Source organism: Pipistrellus kuhlii, unplaced genomic scaffold (assembly GCF_014108245.1).
Source record: "Pipistrellus kuhlii isolate mPipKuh1 unplaced genomic scaffold, mPipKuh1.p scaffold_m20_p_6, whole genome shotgun sequence".
NCBI lineage: Eukaryota > Metazoa > Chordata > Mammalia > Chiroptera > Vespertilionidae > Pipistrellus > Pipistrellus kuhlii.
Window position 1 is genome coordinate 14,493,136 of NW_023425562.1, and position 19,543 is coordinate 14,512,678.

Here is a 19,543-nt window from a genome sequence, read left to right on the forward strand (position 1 = left end):
GATACAAGTATACATTTTCTTTCCTCCCTAGATGGACCTCCAGTTATAGCTTATTATGATATGTCTGACACCAGCTCTGACCCAGAAGTGGTAAATGTGGACACTTTATTGGCGGCTGCAGTAGTTCAAGAGCACAGTAATTCTGTAGGAGGCCAGGACACAGGAGCTACCTGGAGGACCTGCGGGCTTCTAGAGGAGCTGAATGCGGAGGCAGGTTGGTCTCCCTCCCCTTCCCCTTCTCTAATACTAATGTAATGTGCATGTGTCCTGGCAGCTGTTTGTCATAGTGGGCCCTGCTGAGGTGTGCAGGCTAACCAGAGGCATCCAGGGTACCATTTATAACTGTCTGTAAAGGAGATTTGGGTAATATGTCATTCATCTAAAGCAAACATGACAATATATAAGACATTAATTGTAGGCATAAATAGATTTTAGTATGCATATTTCTTGAGTTAAAAATACCTGACATGTAAAAACAACCCAGATGACCTAATACTTTCTCATTCCATCCCCACTTCTCAATGGTTTTCCTCACTTAGCTGCACAGCAGTCTTGAAGCTTGGGGGAGGGGGCCTGTTCGTACTTGCCCTGTGGGGCTGTTCCTGTATAGCGCTGCACTGCTTCTTCCACCTCTGGGTGTGAAGTGCCCCTGTTATTTCCTCTATAGTAGTTTTCATATTTGTCTTTTCTAATCCTTTTCCTTCAGTTTCTGCCTCTGTTATCTTGGAAAAATTTCTTTCCTTGTCTTGCGTTATTCATCTTGGTTCTGTGATGATTCTTAAGAGTGATATTTATTCACTAAAAAACCCATTGCTATTACTTTTGAAACCTTGCACAGGTGCCTCCAAGTTTCCTTAAATATGGTTCTCAAAACTCTTTCAATATTCTCATGTAAGCCTCCCTCCCCCCAAAAGTACTAGCACTTAAGTTTAAGAAAGGAGGAGAAAGCTGTTGACAGACTTTATGTAGTGTATTTTCTTTTCATGTTATAGAAAGATAATTTTCTATTTAAATTATGAATTGCTTTGGCTTTTATGGGCGAATCTAGTAACTTAATCACTTCCTAAAAATGTTTATGGGAAACAAGTTTTGTATTACACAAATAATGGATTTTAGTTCAGAACTTTTATATTTAAATTGTTAGGAAATAAAAAAGACAAAACTCCACAGATCATTGTCCTTAATTCTTCCTTTCATACTTTTTGGTGGAAGCAAATAAAAATCTCTTGTTATTGACCTTCTAATTAATTTATTTTGACCAATTTTGGAGCAGAGCAGGACCTGGAATTAATTTTAACTATGTTTTGGCTGCTAACTGCCTTTTTGACCTTAGACAAGCTATTTCTCTTCTGGATGTCAAATACTTGCTTTGCATAAAAGGGTCTTTTAGGGATTTATTAATATGTATAAGTACTTTAAAAAGAATTAAGTAGTAATACTTTTATATCAAAGAAGAGTAGTTTGACATTTTCTGCAATATGTGTTCCTAAATTTTATAATTTGTTCTGTGTACTGGGTAGTTTATCTTCATTTTTCATCCATTGACAATTAAATGGTTCATTCTGCTTCAGTTTTAGTAGTATTTCTCTGTTTTCTTAGTTTGCCAGTAAGCAGACCATTTTATTGTAAATACTCGAGAAAAACACGAATAATTACTTTTTCTTTTCATTTAGAGAATTTTAATACAGTAGGTCCTCAGGTTACATGGGACGTAATGCAATTTTTGCTGTAAGTCAGAACCCACCTATGTCACTCACATGGAGCACATACACAGCAGTAATGAAGTGAAACAGTAAAAAATTTAAAAGAAAGATAACAATTCCTGACCTTTACTTGTGGTAAATAAATAATAAAAAACATAAAGCATATATGTACATACATCAGAATGACAGAACTTTTTTTTTAAACATTTATTTATTTATAAATAAACTAGAGGAATGGTGCATGAAATTTGTGCATGGAGGCAAGTGGGAGGGTTGTCCCTCAGCCCAGCCTGCACCCTCTCCAATCTGGGACCCCTCGAGGGATGTCCAACTGCCTGTTTAGGCCTGATCCCACTGGCATTGGGCCTAAATGGTCAGTCTGACATCCCTTCACAATCCAGGACTGCTGGCTCCCAACTGCTCGCCTGCCTGCCTGCCTTCCCGGTTGCCCCTAACCACTTCTGCCTGCCAGCTTAATCACTCCCATGCCAGCCTGATTGATGTCTAACTGCTCCCCTGCCAGCCCGTTTGCCCCCAACTTCCGTCCTCTGCCAGCCTGGTCACCCCTAACTGCCCTCCCTGCAGGGTTGATAACCTCCAACTGCCCTCTCTTGTAGAGTTGATGACCTTCAACTACCCTCCCTTGCAGGCCTGGTCCCTCCCAACTGCCCTTCCCTGCTGGCCATCTTTTGTTCACATAGGGGCAGGATCTTTGATCACACGGGGGCAGCCATATTGTGTGTTGGAGTGATGGTCAATCTGCATATTACTCTTTTATTAGGATGGGAGATGGCGGCGTACGTCGAGTCCGACGTAACCCCAGGACTGTCTATATTAATTTGACCTAAATTGTTAATATTTGACTTTTGACCTACAACAATCCCAGTAGTTTCTTATGATTCAGACTAATAGTACAAAGTTTGGGGTCTTATATCATTAGAGTTACCAGCTTTGGAGATAGCATCACATTTTCAGATTCAAGTAATTGTTAGCTTGACTGTTCAAAACATTAGTCTTTATGTACTTAATTCTATATTTGATTATCTTTTTGAATTTTAGTCACACAAAGTTATAAAAATAGTACCATGCAGGTGCCTACCACTGATCTTAAGAAATAAAACATGGCAAAAATACCCATGGCTTCAACTTTATTTACCTTATTTTTCCCCTTCCTACTCCAAAGCTGTCATGAATTTGGTACTTGGTGTTTGCTATTACTCTGTATTATTTTATGTTTTTATTGCATTTGTTACATGTCTGTAAACAAGCATGTTTTAATACTAATTGATATTATATTGAAGATAATCACTTGCAAATTGCTTTTTTAGTTGAACCTTTATCACCTTTGTTCTTGGTAATAAATATGGCTCTAGTTCATTCATTTTTACTGATACTTAGTATTCCACTGGATGATTATATCACAATTGACATACCCATTTTCTTATTGGACATTTAAGGTTCTATTCCAAATGATACTGCCACCAACATTTCTTATGTGTGTCTCTTGGTACATGTGTGTGATGATTTCTCTAGGATAAAAACATATGCTTATATCAGGCCCTAAACTATGTGTAGATTTTTGTACATCATAGGACGTGGTCATCACTGTTCAAAAGATTCTCATGACATTTTCTTATGAAGCCATTTATTGACTTATTCAAAGTCTCCCCCCCCCCCCCAAAAAAAATATATATATAGCAATGCAGGTATGTGAGTAATAAAACAAACCAATACACTTGAGGTTTAATGTAATTGTTATTGAAGAAACTCAATTTTGTGAATTTGAATGCACTTAAAATGTGTAAATGTTAAAGAATTTATCCTTAATGGCCAATTTATAGTTTAGAGACTTGAACTATTAGTATCAATTGGATGGTCATTTTTGTGGTTTGAATTTAAGATAAATGTTCTAAAGGTTAATCTTCTCTCCCCACAAAATAAAAACCCAGCCACTGAACAGACCAGTCAGGGGTTAATTAATAGCAGCATCTCAGATCAGGTCAGCAGCCTTACTCCATTTAGGATCACATAAGTAATCATTGGAGATAGAGTAGTTTTTCTCTTTTTCCAAGCATGTCCTTATATGCAAAGTAGTTTTTACTATTTATTTAAAACTTCAACCAAGGCAAAAAGAGTTGAAATTAGAAAAGTCCCCTGGTCAATAAAAGACTTAAACTTTTCATTTCAACTGTTGTCTTGTGTTTACTTTTTCTTACTTGATGCTAGAATTGAAGTATGTAGGAGGTGGCAACAAAACATCCTGGTTTTGAACCAGCAGCCACTTAAAAATTATGGGGACCTCTGGTAACTTATATAAAGCCTCAATTTCCCAATTTATAAAACTAGTATCCACACCTAAAGGTTAGTTACCATTAATGTGAAATAACATATATAATGTACTTAGAACAGCACACAGTAGGCCCAAAGGAGTGCTAACCAGCACAATGTTAATGTATTTATGCTCAAATAGACCGAATAAGGAGGTAATTAATGGACCCAATTAATGGATTGCTAATTTATGCCCTGTCCTTGCAAAAAGTTGCTCTTGTTACACTATTTCCTAAACGTTGAGTATAGAAATTACGTGGGGTGTTTTTAAAAGTTCACTCCTAGGGTTTCTCCCCAAATATTTTGTAAGTAAATCTGAAATGGTGTCTGGGAATCTGTTTTTAATAATCACCCCCAGCTAACTCTTGCACTGGATACGTTTAGGAAACAGTAACAACATAGCTAATTTTTTTGTTTATTGCTAGTAAACACTGTAAACATCTATAGATGAGGCTAAGAGAAGAATAAATCTAAAGTTCTTGTGGTTTGGAAGACTTATAGTTATGGTAAACTAAATTTATTTAGAGTTTTTACCCCCAGGAAATTAAAAATTCTGAACTATGTAAAGCATGGGAGTGATTAGGGGTTGATCAAGCTGGCAGGCAGAAGCGGTTAGGGGCAATCAGGAAGGCAGTTGTGAGCATATCTTCCTTTCTCTCCATCTCCATCTTCCCCTCCCCCCAATCAGCCTTCTTATTAAGAAGGTAAGCATTGAACATTTTCTTACTTTTAAAATAGGAATAGTAATCTTGATTTGTCCATTATGCATGCTTTGTTGTAGTGCAGAGAAACAAATCTTGGGGTTCCTGTCCTTAGTGTAGGGCTTTTTATAATCAGACCAGAATGGCCATGTTTCTATTATTAGCACTTTAAAGTCAATATATCAGTCTTGTGAAGGAGGTCAAGTTTGGTCAGGTTCCTCATGTTTACAAGCTTTATATGGATAATTAAGATTTTATTTTCTAGCCTTTCCCTTTTTTTAAAAAATATATTTTTTATTGATTTTATACAGAGAGGAAGGGAGGGAGATAGTTAGAAACATCGATGAGAGAGAGTCATCGATCAGCTGCCTCTTGCACACCCCCTACTGGGGATATGCCCGCAACCAAGGTACATGCCCTTGACCGGAATCAAACCCGGGTCCCTTCAGTCCCCAAGCCGACGCTCTATCCATTGAGCCAAACCGGTCCCGGCAAGCCTTTCCCTTTTTAAAGTTTTTAATATTCTTGAGCAAACTAAACACAAGCTAATAATTTGTTTGTTTTAAAGCTAAATGAGTAGCACCTTAAGATATTAACCTATTGATATTTTATAGCTAACATGTTGTTGCCATCCAGTATGTAATATTTCCTTTAAGCGCTACAAAGAGGTCCAGGACTAGTTCTTAAAACTAGTGATTTAAAAAGTAGCTACAGCCCTGGCCCCGGTGACTCAGTTGATTGCAGCACCATCCCGTACACCAATAGGTGGTGGGTTTCATTCCTGATCAGGGCATATACCCAGGTTGTGAGTTCGATCCCTGGTCAAGGTGCATGCCAGAGGCAACCGATCAATGTTTCTTTCTCACATGGATTTGTTTCTCCTTTTCCCTTCCTCTCTCTGATACCAATTTAAAAATAAAAAGTAGCTTGGTACATTATTTCTTTTGAAGGCAAAAGAAATATTTCCCATGATAATTTAGTTATCACTTTTTCTATTGCTTCTTTCTGACTTAAGTGTTGAAAATGTCTGTAGTGGGAGGACAAAAAATGTTCAGTTTAACATATGGTAATAGTGCTATTCTATTTACACTTTTTCTACAGGGCTTATTCTTGTCCTGAATGGGAATAGATCATAACCACTAACAGTATTTAAAGAACCTCATATCATCTTTGTGTATTCTTTAGGCAGTGTTCTGCCATTGGATTCCTGTGAGGGCATGGGTTGGGGAGGCAGTGGGGAATGGACCAAAGGCTAGAAAATGTCAGGCTCTGCACAGGAGCTCTCAAAGGAATGTGGCATGCTAGGACTAATTGCCTTGGGTCTGAAATAGACAGAATGGGGAATTCATTCTTGGCTATTGGAGAATGCCTTGGTGTCTCTTGAAGAGCATGGCATCCCACAGACTTGATGTGGATCCCAGCTGACTTGTTATCTGTGAATAGCATACTTTATCTAATGGCTCTGACAGAAAACATGGCAAAACTCTCACACCATTAGTCTAGAGTTAACATTCAACAGGAAATTTGTATTTAGCCCACTCTAATTTAACCTCATGTGCTGTATTTTGTCTTGCATTGATTTTTATTTCATTATTTATTTCATAGAAGAAGGAAGAGGGAGAGGAAGAGAGTGAGAGAGAGAGAGAAACATCAATGATGAGAGAGACTCATTGATCGGCTGCCTCCTTTATGCCCTGTATTGGGGACCAAGTCCACAATCCAGGCATATGTTCTGACCTGGAATTGAGCCATGACCTCCTGGTTCTTAGGTTGATTCTCAACCACTGAGCCAAACTGGCTGATCCCAGCAAACTTTTATACCCTAAAGGATAATATAGTGTTTCTTATGCTGCCACTTCTTACTTGAGCTTACTCCTCCCTGAGAGTTCAGTTTCCTTGATTATCCTCTAGTCTGGGAAATGTTCCTTTTCTATTTGTTTCCAGGGACTCTCTACCTCCTTTTCAGAGAAGTTTTCAAGCCACCTGGCAATGGACTATTTTTTTTTATTATCCCCAGATATAGTGTAAGCTTGTTGAGGGTAGAGAGTACACTTCTCTTGTTCCCCATAGTATTATTAGCACTTAACACAGTGCATAACATGTTATAAACAAGTACTTATTGAAGAACAAATCGATGAAATAAACTTATAGTTGCACAAAGCAAAGCTGCTCAAAATAATTGAAAAAAGAGAGACTTGCCAATTTGTAGTCCTTTCTAAAATTGCTGTAGACCGAATAAGGAGGTAAAAGTTCACTCCTAGGGTTTCTCCCCAAATATTTTGTAAGTAGATCTGAAATGGAGTCTGGGGATCTGTTTTTAATAATCACCCCCAGCTAACTCTTGCACTGGATACGTTTAGGAAACAGTAACAACATACATGACAATAGTGATAACTACAACACTGAAGTAGAAATTGGATAAAAGTCTTGGCTACAAGCAAAAATATTAGAGTCAGAGCAAGAATCGAGGTTTACCAAACCTAGATTTAACCAAAAACTCTATTTAAGCAGCTACCCTAACTTTAACAAAACTGGGTTTTGTCTGGTGAATGCCATCTCTTATAAGTTCATAAGATTCAAAGATGAGTACTCACTGCCACTGATAGAATCCTATCTATACTATGATACTTCAATCACCAGTTGTATCTAGAAGCTGATTTAAGCTTTTTAGTCTGTTTTCTCATTTATCCATCCTTTTCATAGAAAAAATACTAAAGAATTGTAAAAAAAAAAAAAAGAAAAAAAAAAGACCCACAATTATATTCAAACTTGATTACTTTTCACAGCTTTTATCCAGAACCTACATATCTTTATAGCATTATGTGTGATACTTACATATTCATACATTTCCCCAGGTTTTTACATAGCACTGTAGTGTTTATCTTTGGACATCATAACATTTTGTTTAAAGTTTTTTTCATTAGGCTGAATTTTCATGGGTGGGATTACAGAGTCAAAGGGTATAAAAATGAAGTTTTTGCTTTGGGACCACCTATAACTTTAAAAAGAAAAAATCATTTGCAGGAGTATGAAAGTACAAGGTTTCTCAGTGACCTTGAAAAATTGAAATGAGATGAGGGGAAGGGAGAGTTGTATTTGTGTAAACCTTACTAGTTTAATTTATATAAGGTGTCACAAAAGATTTTTTTTTAAATATGGAGAAAATAATTCAGTATTAGGTGACAATATCCTGTATAATAAAAGCTTAATATGATAAGGGTCTAACTGTTAAACCATTCGACCAGTTGCTATGATGCACACTGACCACCAAGGGGCAGATGCTCCAACCAGTAGCAGCTGAGAGAGAAGGGGAGTGATAAGTTAGTTTGCTGCTGGGTGCTGCTGGGGGTCCAGCCAATCGGGACTGGGCAAGATGGACCGGAAACACCCTGGAGCCCTCCCGTGGTCCCTTCCCTGCCCACTCATGCACCGGTGGGGTCCTTTAGCTTGGCCTGCACCCTTTCACAATCCGGGACCCTTTGAGAGATGTTGGAGAGCCAGTTATGGCCCCATTTCCTGCAGGCCAGGCTGAGGGACCTCACTCATGCATGAAACTGTGCACCGGCCCTCTAGTATTTAAATAAAAATCCCTTTCAAGAGTAAATGCAAATTTGTACCTGTTGTAACTGCTTATTCATATTAGCTCCTAGATATTCTAAAATTCATCCTTTTATGTCAGAATATTCAAGACATGGGAAATATGCTGAATTTTAACTTGCTAGAATTTTTTATAGAGCTACGTACTTTAATGCTATGTCATTAGCTTTTCTTGAGAGAGAATTCTGTGATGTTGGAGATTGTTTTTTATTTCACTGTGTAATAGAAGTTTATTAAGACCCTTGTGAAATAATCCTTGTGTGCCCCAGTGCCACAACAGTTGTTTTTCCCGGAGTTGTGTGGTTTGTGTCTGTTTAATGAGAACTGTCAACACCATACAGGTTATGTTTCAGTTGCTCAGAGCAAAAATTGTGGTCTTCATTTTTATATGTGGTTTGGGGCTAGATTTTTTTCACATCTGCATTCCTTTAGAGAAAATAGTTAAATTTGTTTAAAATTTAGAGAAAAGTATTTATTCCATTTATGCATTTGAACTTTTTTGGTGGAATTTTGTTCTATTGAAATGATAAGTAGCAGAGAGCTCCATTGCCCTCTAGGTAGTGGCAGAATTGTTATGTGGGTTATTTAAAGACAGACTAGTTAAATGCAAAAAGCATTATGGAACAAAACATAAAGTATTATTATAGTTACTAGAGGCCCATTTCTACAAAATTTGTGCACTGGGAGGTGGGGCATCCCTCAGACCAGCCTGCACCCTCTTGCCGTCCAGGACTGCTCAGGGGATGTGTGCCCACCTGCTTGCTGCTCCTCCTCCTCGTAGTCTGGAACCCTTGTTCCTTACTGCCCGCCTGCTCGCTGCTCCTTACCACCATGGAGGCAAGAGAGGCTCCCACCATCGCAGCTATGCTCGCCAGCCTTGAATCTGGCTTCTGGCTGAGCAGTGTTCCCCCTGTGGGAGCACACTGATCACCAGGGAGCAGCTCCTGCATTAAGCGTCTCCCCCCTGGTGGTCAGTGCACATCATAGTGACCAGTTCTGGTTGTTCCACAGTAACAGTCTCTTAGGCTTTAAGAAAAAAAAAAAATTATTGATATTTTATAGAGAGGAGGAAGGGAGAGAGGTAGAGAGCTAGAAATGTCGATGAGAGAGAAACATCGACCAGCTGCCTCTTGCACACCCCCTACCGGGGATGTGCCCGCAACCACTGTACATGCCCTTGACGGGAATCAAACCTGGGACCTTTCAGTCCACAGACCGACGCTCTACCACTGAGCCAAACCGGTTTCGGCTAGGCTTTTATTATAGAGAAATTTACCTATATACATACTCACCAAAGTACTCTTAAGTTTTTTCTCCTAAGGAATACAAGTAGAGTGTAAGACTTGGAATTCTTACTTTTATGTATTTCCATGTTGTTTGAATGCTCTTATAACTATGAGCGTGTGGTATGGTCTGTTTAAATTTTTTTTTACTAGAACACAGCTGCTTATTTATTTAACATGGGTAACCGTTTTGTTGTGGCAAGAACTCATAAGACCATTCTCTTTCTGTGATTGAACCTAAATGAGAAGTCTGTCATTGAGTTCTTTCTGCTGTTGTAAGAAATAAAAATGTAGTGCTTATTCCCCCTAACCCCCCTTCTCTCTCAGGTCATTTGGATCCAGGGTTCCTAGCAAGTGACAAGACATCTGCTGGCAGTGCACCACTCAATGAAGAAATTAATATTGCCTCTTCAGATAGTGAAGTGGAGATTGTGGGAGTTCAGGAACATGCAAGGTAGGATATTTTTTGGAGTATTCTGATACTTTAAATTGTGAATTTTAACTAGAAATCAAGGGAGAAGAAAATGGTAGGCATCACAGTATGGCTGGCATGAATGGTGGGAGCTATCTTGGCTTCCTTTGGCTTAAGAAACACTTTTTGATTAGACATGATATGAGCTTCAGAATGTGTTGCATATTATCTCATCAAGAACAGCTTGACCATATGTGTATGTGAACTAGAACTGATGTTTTTCTTGTTTAGAGTACATCACAGATTTTTCTCTTAGGACTTACAGTACTCTCCCCCCCCCCCCTCCCAAAATCATATTTTCTTGCCTTTCACTTTATCTTGAAATATATTGGAGGAAACTGATGAAGTATCTCTTTTGCTTGTTTCTTAGAGTACCTCTCCTTGTCTTTCATTAAAACTTGTAAGTTACTTTGGTCTGTATCCAACAGGATATTTCTAGTGATATTTATGTGACTCAGAGAGTTCTGTTTCTTAGAGTAAAAAAAAAAAAAAAAAGCTACAAGGCAGTCAATTGTGAAAATATTTTATGAAGTTTGGTATTTTTAAAATAGAGGTCAGCAAACTAGCCCAATGGCCAAATCTGGCCTGCTTTCTGTTTTTGTACGGACCTTGAGCTAAGAATGGCTTTCTTGATGGTTGGGAGGAAAATCAAAAGAACAATGTTTTGTGACATGTGAAAATTTCATGAAATTCAAATAAAATGTATTTATGAATTAAGTTTTATTGGGACAGAGCCATGCTTCTTCATTTACATATTATGTATGGGTGTTTTTTGCCACTGGTGGCAGAATTTAGAAGTTTCAGCAGATACCTTATAACCCTCAAAAGCCTGAAATATTTACCATGTAGCCCTTTGCAGAAAAATTTACTGATTTTTGCTTTACGATAAGAATTGGTTGCTGCCCTCAGAGGTATTCTTGGGGAACATTTAACACACGTAGATATAATACAAAAATTTAGACTTCGGAAAATCTGTATAGCAAACAACTTTTCTCCGATGTTATAAGTTAGGTTGTGGTTTTCTGATTTCCTCAACATCTACATTGTCTTGCCCTTAGATCTGATTTTACTCTTTAATTAGCAATAAAATATTCACCAGTATTTCTTCTGTTATCAAAGGTGAATTTAGAAGTGTAGAGTGGGACAAAGTATACATGGCACAGAAGTTTAGGGTGCCTTTTTCTAATGAAAACTGGTTATACTCTGAGAGCACTTTTTAGTTACCGGTAAACAATTGAGACTTTAGGAATACAGAGTTAAGTCATAGTTTAAAGTGCCATCTCTCAAAAGGGCCAGTTATTTTTACTAGAACTAGTATTATACTAGCATTCTCTATCTTTATTTATGCCATAAATATTCCTGCATAGCTGTTTCATTTTCTTAGTGGTTATTTTCCCTATTGTCGTGGGTAAGAATTTTCATTCTTAATCTTTTCTTTATCTCATATTTTTTCTTTTTTCCCCCCTGCCTGTTCTAAAACTGTTTTCCTATTATCTTCTATTTATCTGTTTATTCCCTTCAAGCTGATTTATCTATTAGATGAGGAAGTAGAATTCCTGATTTATTCCTTTACTTCAGCATGTGTCTGCTGTTAGTTTATTTTACCATTGATCCTATAATAGAGTAGACTTTTTCTTTTTAAGCTCCATGTCAGGATCTTTCTAGAATATTATAGTATTTTTTTTTTTTTTTACTTCAGACTCCCTCCTATAAAACTTACCCTGCCTATTGACAGATTGATGTAGGTAAATTATCTTCATTGGTGCCAGGAACACATTATCCATTCACCAACTTCCTCTTGAGTTACATTTCAAATTTTAATTCACTGTTATTATTTATGTGTTCCTACTGAAGTAGGAAAGAGTAGACAGTAACCTTTGTTGTTTATCTAATCTCTTATTCTGCTGAGACTTATCACTTGGTCCAGTTCTCTGGTAACTCCTCCCAAGTATCCCTTCTTGACTCTCTTTATCTCTAAAATGTTGTAGAATGAATCATCTTTCTTTTCAGTTCCTTTGTTCAACTTCTCTTCCATTATGAAAATTTTTGCTCTTTTTTTTTTTAACCAATATTACTGGTATCTGGATTAAATGTAAATTCTAAGTCCCTCATCACCTCCAAAATACACACAAATGATCTCTGGTACACCCTCTTTTAAACTTGTTAGGTCTTTTATCCAGATTGTCATTTTGTTCTATAGATAATGTTTGTTTCACTTTTATTCTGACTTTAGCTACATTTTAAATTACATGCTATATAATATTACTTTCAAGGACTTTTCCTTACAGGATCTGAAGTGTAAAGATAGGTTTTATTCTGACTCTTTGGTTTGAATCCTGGGGAAATCATATCTTGGAGGTGGCAATTCCATTCTGAAATCTCAGTAGTTATATTGTCCGAACAGTGGGATGTAGAGTGAACAGATAGTGTTGGGGCTGTCTTTTGTTTTGGTCTTTGGTTAAAGATAGAGTGGAGTCTCACTGACTCTTCTGTCTTTCTGAAAAGATTTCAGCAGTTTCTTTAGAAAAGAAGCCTGATAAGCTTTTAAACATTGAGATTACTAAGTAGCTGAGAAGCAGGTGGGGGAGAGGCTTTCCTGGTTGCTTCAGAATTGCCCCTGTGGCCGCCTGTATCTCATCTGGAATTTATTTCTTTTACAGGTCTAGGGTTGCAGTTATGAAGTATTGATGGGCTTCTGGCAGGGTTATCGCTTGGAAAAAGGTTTTAGGTTTTGATCAACATCTTTTTGTTCTAATTTGCTTTGCATGCACAGATGTTTTGTTTGGATTTAGTCATCTTGTTCTTATTTTTTCTTATGATATTCTACCTTGTGGGCTTTCCGAGAGGTTTTTAAAAATGCAAACTTGGTCCTTGAGTTTTCTTTCGAATTGGGGTGGTTCTGAATTGCTTTGGGTGCCATTTTTCCATATTTGGAAGCATTTTGTATGACCTTTGTACTTAGTAATTCTGGTTGTGATGTGCTTTTTTTTATTTTTTTTTATTGCTTTTTTTCCTTGCATGTTAACATCTTTCCTGCTCTTTTACTTTCGATTTTGATATGTTCACTTCTGTGTTTCTTCTAGCCATACACTAGAAAGCATGCTTTCTGAACTAATAATTGAATGAATCTTTTATGGCTGCTTTGTATTGTTGTGATGAACTGCTGACCTAAATATTGTAATTTCCAGATGTTTATTGTTGGACAGTCCACTTTCACAAGATATTCTTTGCCAGTGAGAGACTTTTCCAACATCTCTAGTTCTGTGCCACTTCATTTTGCCAGCAGTTTTAGTTTATGATCCCGATGCCAATATTTTTCTTGGTTCTTGTTTCTTTTTCCTTTTCTTCTACCGGCCTCATTGGTAATTGCCCTAGGAAATTAAATCCTTATAGCACAGATCTTTCTGTCATACTGAAGGGTCTCAGATTCGAATCCCTGTCAAGGGTACGTACCTGGGTAGCAGGTTCGATGCCTGTATTGGGGCATGTGTCAGGAGCAACCAATCTCTCTCTCTCTCTCTCTCTCTCTCTTTTCTCTCCCCCTCCTTACCTTTCTCCCTCCCTCTCCCCCTCCCCCCCTTTCATTTAAAAATCAATGGAAATAATATCCTTAGGTGAGGGTTAACAACAAAAAGTTATTTTCCCCATCACCAAAAGTAAGGTCTAAGCATTTTCTTGGTTATAAGACTAGGTACTGTTTTATACCTATTGCCAGTCATATGCAGATCTGAGAAAGCCTGTATCTGCACTAGAATTGTGATTGGACCAATTAAAAAATAGCCAAGTATGATCTCACCCCATGCCTTTCATAATGTAGAGAAAAAGAATATGTGATAATACATGAAAATCTGTGCTTTATGTTAGTTGACTTAGTTTTTGAGACTCTCACATTTTTCTTTATAGGGCTTATAACAATTGTGTTCTATTTCTTCGTGAAATAATGATGATAAATTGAGCTTTCCTCTCATTTGAATCAAAACTTACTCAGTGGTTTAAACTGAACTTCACAGTCCTATCATTTGACCAGAATGTGAAATGATTTGTCAGTGCTTCTGAAACAGTTTTTTCCAGTAAACTCTTAGTGAGGCACATCAGCAAGAGGCAGTTCTGTTCCTCTGATGGAGTACTTTTAGAGAATCTAAACTGAAAGTATTTGTTACTTACACTGAACTAAAGCATAGGAAGTTCTGATGAAGGAGCCAAGTGTTTCTGTTGTCCTTCAGAACAAGGGAAATTGATCTTCTATGCATGACCTAGTACTTACAGACTTTTAGAAATTTAATCCTTAAAGGGAGATTACTATTATTGTCTTTGAAAGTGTTATTACCAAATATGGCACAGAACTTATTTTTAAGAACAAATTTCACTTATATTTCTTACTGTTTCATTTGTTCAAACCAAGATTATTTGGGCATATTCATTTTGTTCTGGATTTATACGGTGCCCTGTCCTGAAGATTCAAAGGTTTAAATGAGTTCAGAGAAATACAGTATCCATTGTCAGTAACAGATCTATACATAATTCAAGAGTTTTTAAAAAAATATTTTTTTGTTTTCAGAGAAGAAGGGAGAAGTAGAGAGACATAGAAACATCAATGATGAGAGAGAATCATTGATTAGCTACCTCTTGCATGCCCCCCCACTGGGGATCAGGCCTGCAACCAGGGCATGTACCCTCACTGGGAATTGAACTGTGACTCCTGGGTGATAGGTGGATGTTCAACCACTGAACCGTGCCAGCCAGGCAACTCAGGAGTTTTGAATGAGATAAAAATTCTGGCTTTTTTAAAGCTAAACTGAGATGAGAGACGGACAGATATGGAGAGAGGGAAGAAAAGGGGAGGGATAATTGGTTGTAGGTTTCATGAACTTGCATAGTAGATTGATCTTAGTAAAAGTATTGATCAGTACGAGTGAAGCTGTATTGCCTTTTATCTTTCCTATAGTACGGTTAGCCATGTTTTTCCTCTTCATCTCAATTGTAGGTGTGTCCATCCTCGAGGAGGTGTGATTCAGAGTGTTTCTTCATGGAAGCATGGGTCGGGCACACCGTATGTTAGCAGCCGGCAGACACAGTCATGGACTGCTGTGACTCCCCAGCAGAACTGGGCTTCACCTGCAGAAGTTGTTGACCTTACCTTGGATGAGGATAGCAGACGTAAATACCTACTGTAATTCAATGTCACTGTGTTCCTCCGCACTGTTCCCTTCCACTCCCTCCTCCTCCTCTTTGTGACATGGAAGTTCATTGTCATAGCTTCAGCCTCAGAAGCTGTGTGTGGCATTTGTATAATCAAAAATCATGGAAAGTTGCTCCCCTCCTTTTTCTTTTTTCTTTTTTTGTAAATCAAAAGAAGTCACTTAGGAAAATAATGTAATCACAGAGAAAAAGAATTTCTTCTTTCCCTCAGTAGGAATATGAGAATGATGACTTTATTAGACAACTTCATTTTACTTGGTGACCTTTTTCTTAGGAAACTTTGCCCTCCTTTTAATTACCAGGTGACATGAATTTCAGTGTTTGAATCTTATATTTATTTTTCTGTGTAATAAAATTAATATCTAGACTTGACCACTGTCAGCCCACCCATTGGCACTCCCACCTTAGGGCATTTGCACACATATTAGTCAGGTCCTTATTGGCACCTACTAGGGCATGTGCATTTGATACTTGTCCTTAGAAATAGAAGACAGAGTATTATTTTCTTTTAGCTTAAGTCTTCTAACTTCTTTCTGACTTCGCTCCTGGCTGACTTCCCACAACACAGATAATTGACATGTCCCTTTGTGTTTATAAATACTGCTAAGGTGACTTAGTATGTCTCTTTATTGCAATAATTCATAACTCTTTGGAAAATGTCTCCTTTTGTGGTTGAGGCATTTCAGATAGATACCCACCACAAGGCTTTTTGGGCATATGAAGAGAATACTGAGAGATCAGTAAGAAAAATCTCTTGCCCTGAACTTTTTCCTGGTTTATTCAAATAACGGGCAAACATGGAAACCTGTTACTTAGGTAGAATATAGAGTTTTGTGGCTTCTAAGGCTTTTGGGCACTTGCAAATCTGAGAGGAAAGTGCCTTTTTCATAGCTGGTCTCTCTATAAAGGATGTACAACTGTTCAAACTTGAGCTGAAATTGACCTGATTCTATCTATATTTGGGTATTTTTCTCCAATACCGTCTAAAATTAGAAAAACCAAAATGCACCATAAGAAATGAGATACAAGCACATTAATGGCACTGTAGGTTTTACAGTATCTAAAAGGTATGGCAAAGAATAGTAGGAGCTTCAGGGAATTCAGGAAATACCAGTGTTGGAGTTTGTAGCATTAGTTACTACCTTTTTCCTCCAACATGTAGTTACTAGTGCAATTAGTTTACAAACAATACCTAGAGTTAAAACACTATGTACTGTGCACAAGGAGGAATGAAGTAATATTGGCTTAGAAGACCTCCTTTTGTTTCTCCACAGTTTTTGTTAGTCTTTTTTTTGTGTGTGTGTGTGGGGGGGCACACTTTGGTTCCATTTTTACTATATAATATTGCTTAAAGCCTTTTGCCTCCCTCCCTAGATACCTTGCTGGCTCTTCTTTATCATAAGAGCATGAGAACTACTGTTTCTTAGTTTCATTCAGTGGACACTTATTTAGTAAGTCCCCATTTCACATAAGGCACTCGCAGGTTGGGTGCTGTGGGGCCGCTGAGATAAATGAGATACCCCCTGTGTGTGCATGCACCCGAAGACCCCACCGGCCTGGCTCCACCTGCCTGTTTTGAAAGACTCAATTGTTCCTTTACCCTTCTTTCTGCTGCCTTACTTCCATGCACCTCTTTCCTGGGAGTGTCTTTAAGCATGTGTTCTTCGAGCTTCTCTGATGTCTCATTTGATCTGGCCTCTGTTCTTCATCAACTTTTTATTTTTCTGTCAATCTTACTCTTAATAGATCAAGCCTTTAAAAGATCACTAACTTCCAGTTTTAGCCTCATATCTCAAGTCTCTCACATGGCTACAGTTCTAGACAAAAACCAAAGACCCAGAGGCCAGAGTGAAATAGGACCTTCTGCAGATTCACTTCACATTTTACTTTAGGATTAATTTATTAAATTTTACTGTTACACGTTGTTTGTGACTTGAATTAAAATACTAGACAAAGCAGAAATGTACAGTTTCTGGCCTGTGTGTTCCAGGAAAATCATTAGAAAAGAATAGAATGGATTATTTGACTTGGAAGTTTTTGCAGCTTATTTTGTCCCCAATATCAGGGCAGAGCTCAGTTTTAAAGAATATTTTGCATTACATACTCATATTAATATGTTTGTCCAGTTCTATACAGCAGGTGATTTTCCATGACATATTTTCTTTAGCTCCTAATAGTCATTCTCTAAAGAGAATTCTTTGAGTGTGCTGTGTGCACTGCAGATTGAGAGCAGAGTGAAGTTGTAACCAAGCTTTTTCTGGCCTTTGCTTTATAGCAGGCTGCACTTTGCCCTCACCTGTGCCTCTTCCAGCACCCGGCCTCCTGAGTTGATGCACCAGAACAGAGATTTAGAAATTAAGATGCAAAAAAGGAGAGGAGAAGGGATGGTAGAGACAGTCATCTTTTCTTCCTCCTAGTTTGGAACTTTCCCACCTATTAACAATAGAGAGACTATGCTTCAACTCCTCTTTCATTGCCAGATCCAGTAGAGCAGGGATGTAGTTTCTGGCAAGATATTAATGACAAAATTCTGTGGTAAACAACAACTGTGACATTTGAAATTTCTTATAAGGTGATCTTTTTTAACCAAAATTTTGCATTTGGTAGCATAAATACTTTTTATGCTTCATAGAACATTGTCCATTCAAAATAATATCTCTGCTAAATGGTGTGCTTGGGTCACAGACTGTTTATGGCACTAATTTGGTTAAGTCTCCTCTCCATCCAGTTTGAAACCACAGAGCAGTAACTAGCTATTTATTACATCATCACGACTGCCTGTAACATGTAATTGCTGCTCACTGTAGTTGTCCTTTCGTTTTGTTGGAAGGAGCCAGACTGAATGGACTCTCCATTATCCTTTACAATTGAGCATCCCATAAACTGTTGTTATTATCAGTTGTGAATATGAACTGTCTGATTTGCTAATTTAGTCAATTGTTCATTGTTACTTTGAGCAGATTAGCACCATAGGTAACTTCAAAATGAATTTGTTGCCTGCTTTTTTGTACTGTGTCACAAAGTTTTTGAAAAAGCTGGGGACACAATTTTGTCTTTTAGTTTAACTTTTTTTTTTTTTTTTTAAGGCAAAAAGCCCTAATCCCTGTTTTCCAGTATGTGTATGATGTGACTTCCATGTATATATAAAAATGATTGCACCCTAACCAAACTTCCTCAGATTGTGCACTGTTTGTTTAAAATAATCACATATTTTAGTCCAATGCTGTTGTATTTTTTCATTTTATTTAAAACACTATGTACCTATTCTTTAACAAACTTTAAAGGGTAGTAATCTTTAAAAAAGTCACTGGATAACTAGGAAATATTTTTGTTGTTGTTTTGTTTTTGTTTTTTTAAAAAGAGTACAAAGGTCATTGAAGCCTTTTGCTCCTCTTACCGTGAAAATGAAATGTTAGCCATTGTATGGCTAGGAATCAATGCACTTGGTGGTTAACAGATCTGCTGTTGCTGGAGTGTGAGTGTGAACTTGATGCAGTGACGACAAATCATTGCTTAGAATTATCTTTTAAAATGTGCAACTCTAGTTTTTAAAACAAAATTTGGTTCTTCTTTACATTCATATTTAGTTTTTGTTTCCATTTAGTATTTAATGGTCTTCGGAGAAAAAAATAATAATAAAACAGAGTGTTATATATATATTTTTTGGTGCAAGATAAGATTTTCTGTTTTTTTTGAAATAAGTCTGTAGCATAAAGGTTAAACTATTTTAAGACAAAAATAAAATAGAGTGTATTTAAACAATGATAATTTCTAAGGATTTTTTTTTCCTATATATGCTTCAGTTAATTAGATGGTGCCTGGAGCAGCTCCCTAATTAGCTTTTGGATGTGAAAGTGGATTATATTTTGTCAACAGAGCTTACTGTTATAAGATGCCTGATATTTCCAAGCAGTAACTGTATCCTGCTTCCAAAATGTTTTGCAAGTGGCCTTTGGTATGTTAGATCTAGATAAAAATAGCTTTGCATTAGCTTTCCTATTCTCCCTGCCCACGAGCTTTCAAAGAGGGCTGAAGACTCCCCAGTGCTAGGCACCTTTGTTCCTGGGAATAAAATTCAGCTGACAGTTACTTCCCAGAGGCCAGAGCACCAGGGTAAGACACGGTTACTGCATGCACTTTCCACGTGCTTGAACATTGAAGCGAATACAGGGTGTTTCAGAAATAGCCTAAATAAAATTACTGCACTAATTTGGTTCTATTTTCAGATTTTTTATTTGGTTATCAAAATTATAGGAGCTA

At 37.4% G+C, this 19,543-nt stretch overlaps 1 protein-coding gene across 5 annotated transcripts in view; it reads left to right on the forward strand.

The window, feature by feature from the left end:
• CUNH18orf25 (chromosome unknown C18orf25 homolog) overlaps positions 1-19,045 on the forward strand; it is a 63,429-nt gene extending 44,384 nt beyond the window's left edge. For 3 of the 5 annotated variants that reach the window (XM_036418094.2, XM_036418095.2, XM_045574640.1), the window contains 3 exons: positions 32-214; positions 9,940-10,066; positions 15,069-19,045. In XM_036418094.2, coding sequence (XP_036273987.1) covers positions 32-214; positions 9,940-10,066; positions 15,069-15,258 — 500 coding nt within the window. In that variant the 3' untranslated portion in view covers positions 15,259-19,045. Of the gene's footprint in view, positions 1-31; positions 215-9,939; positions 10,067-12,744; positions 12,813-15,068 lie in introns of all 5 variants that reach the window. The other 2 variants (XM_045574641.1, XM_036418098.2) reach the window with 2 other exon arrangements.
• Positions 19,046-19,543: the final 498 nt, after the last annotated feature.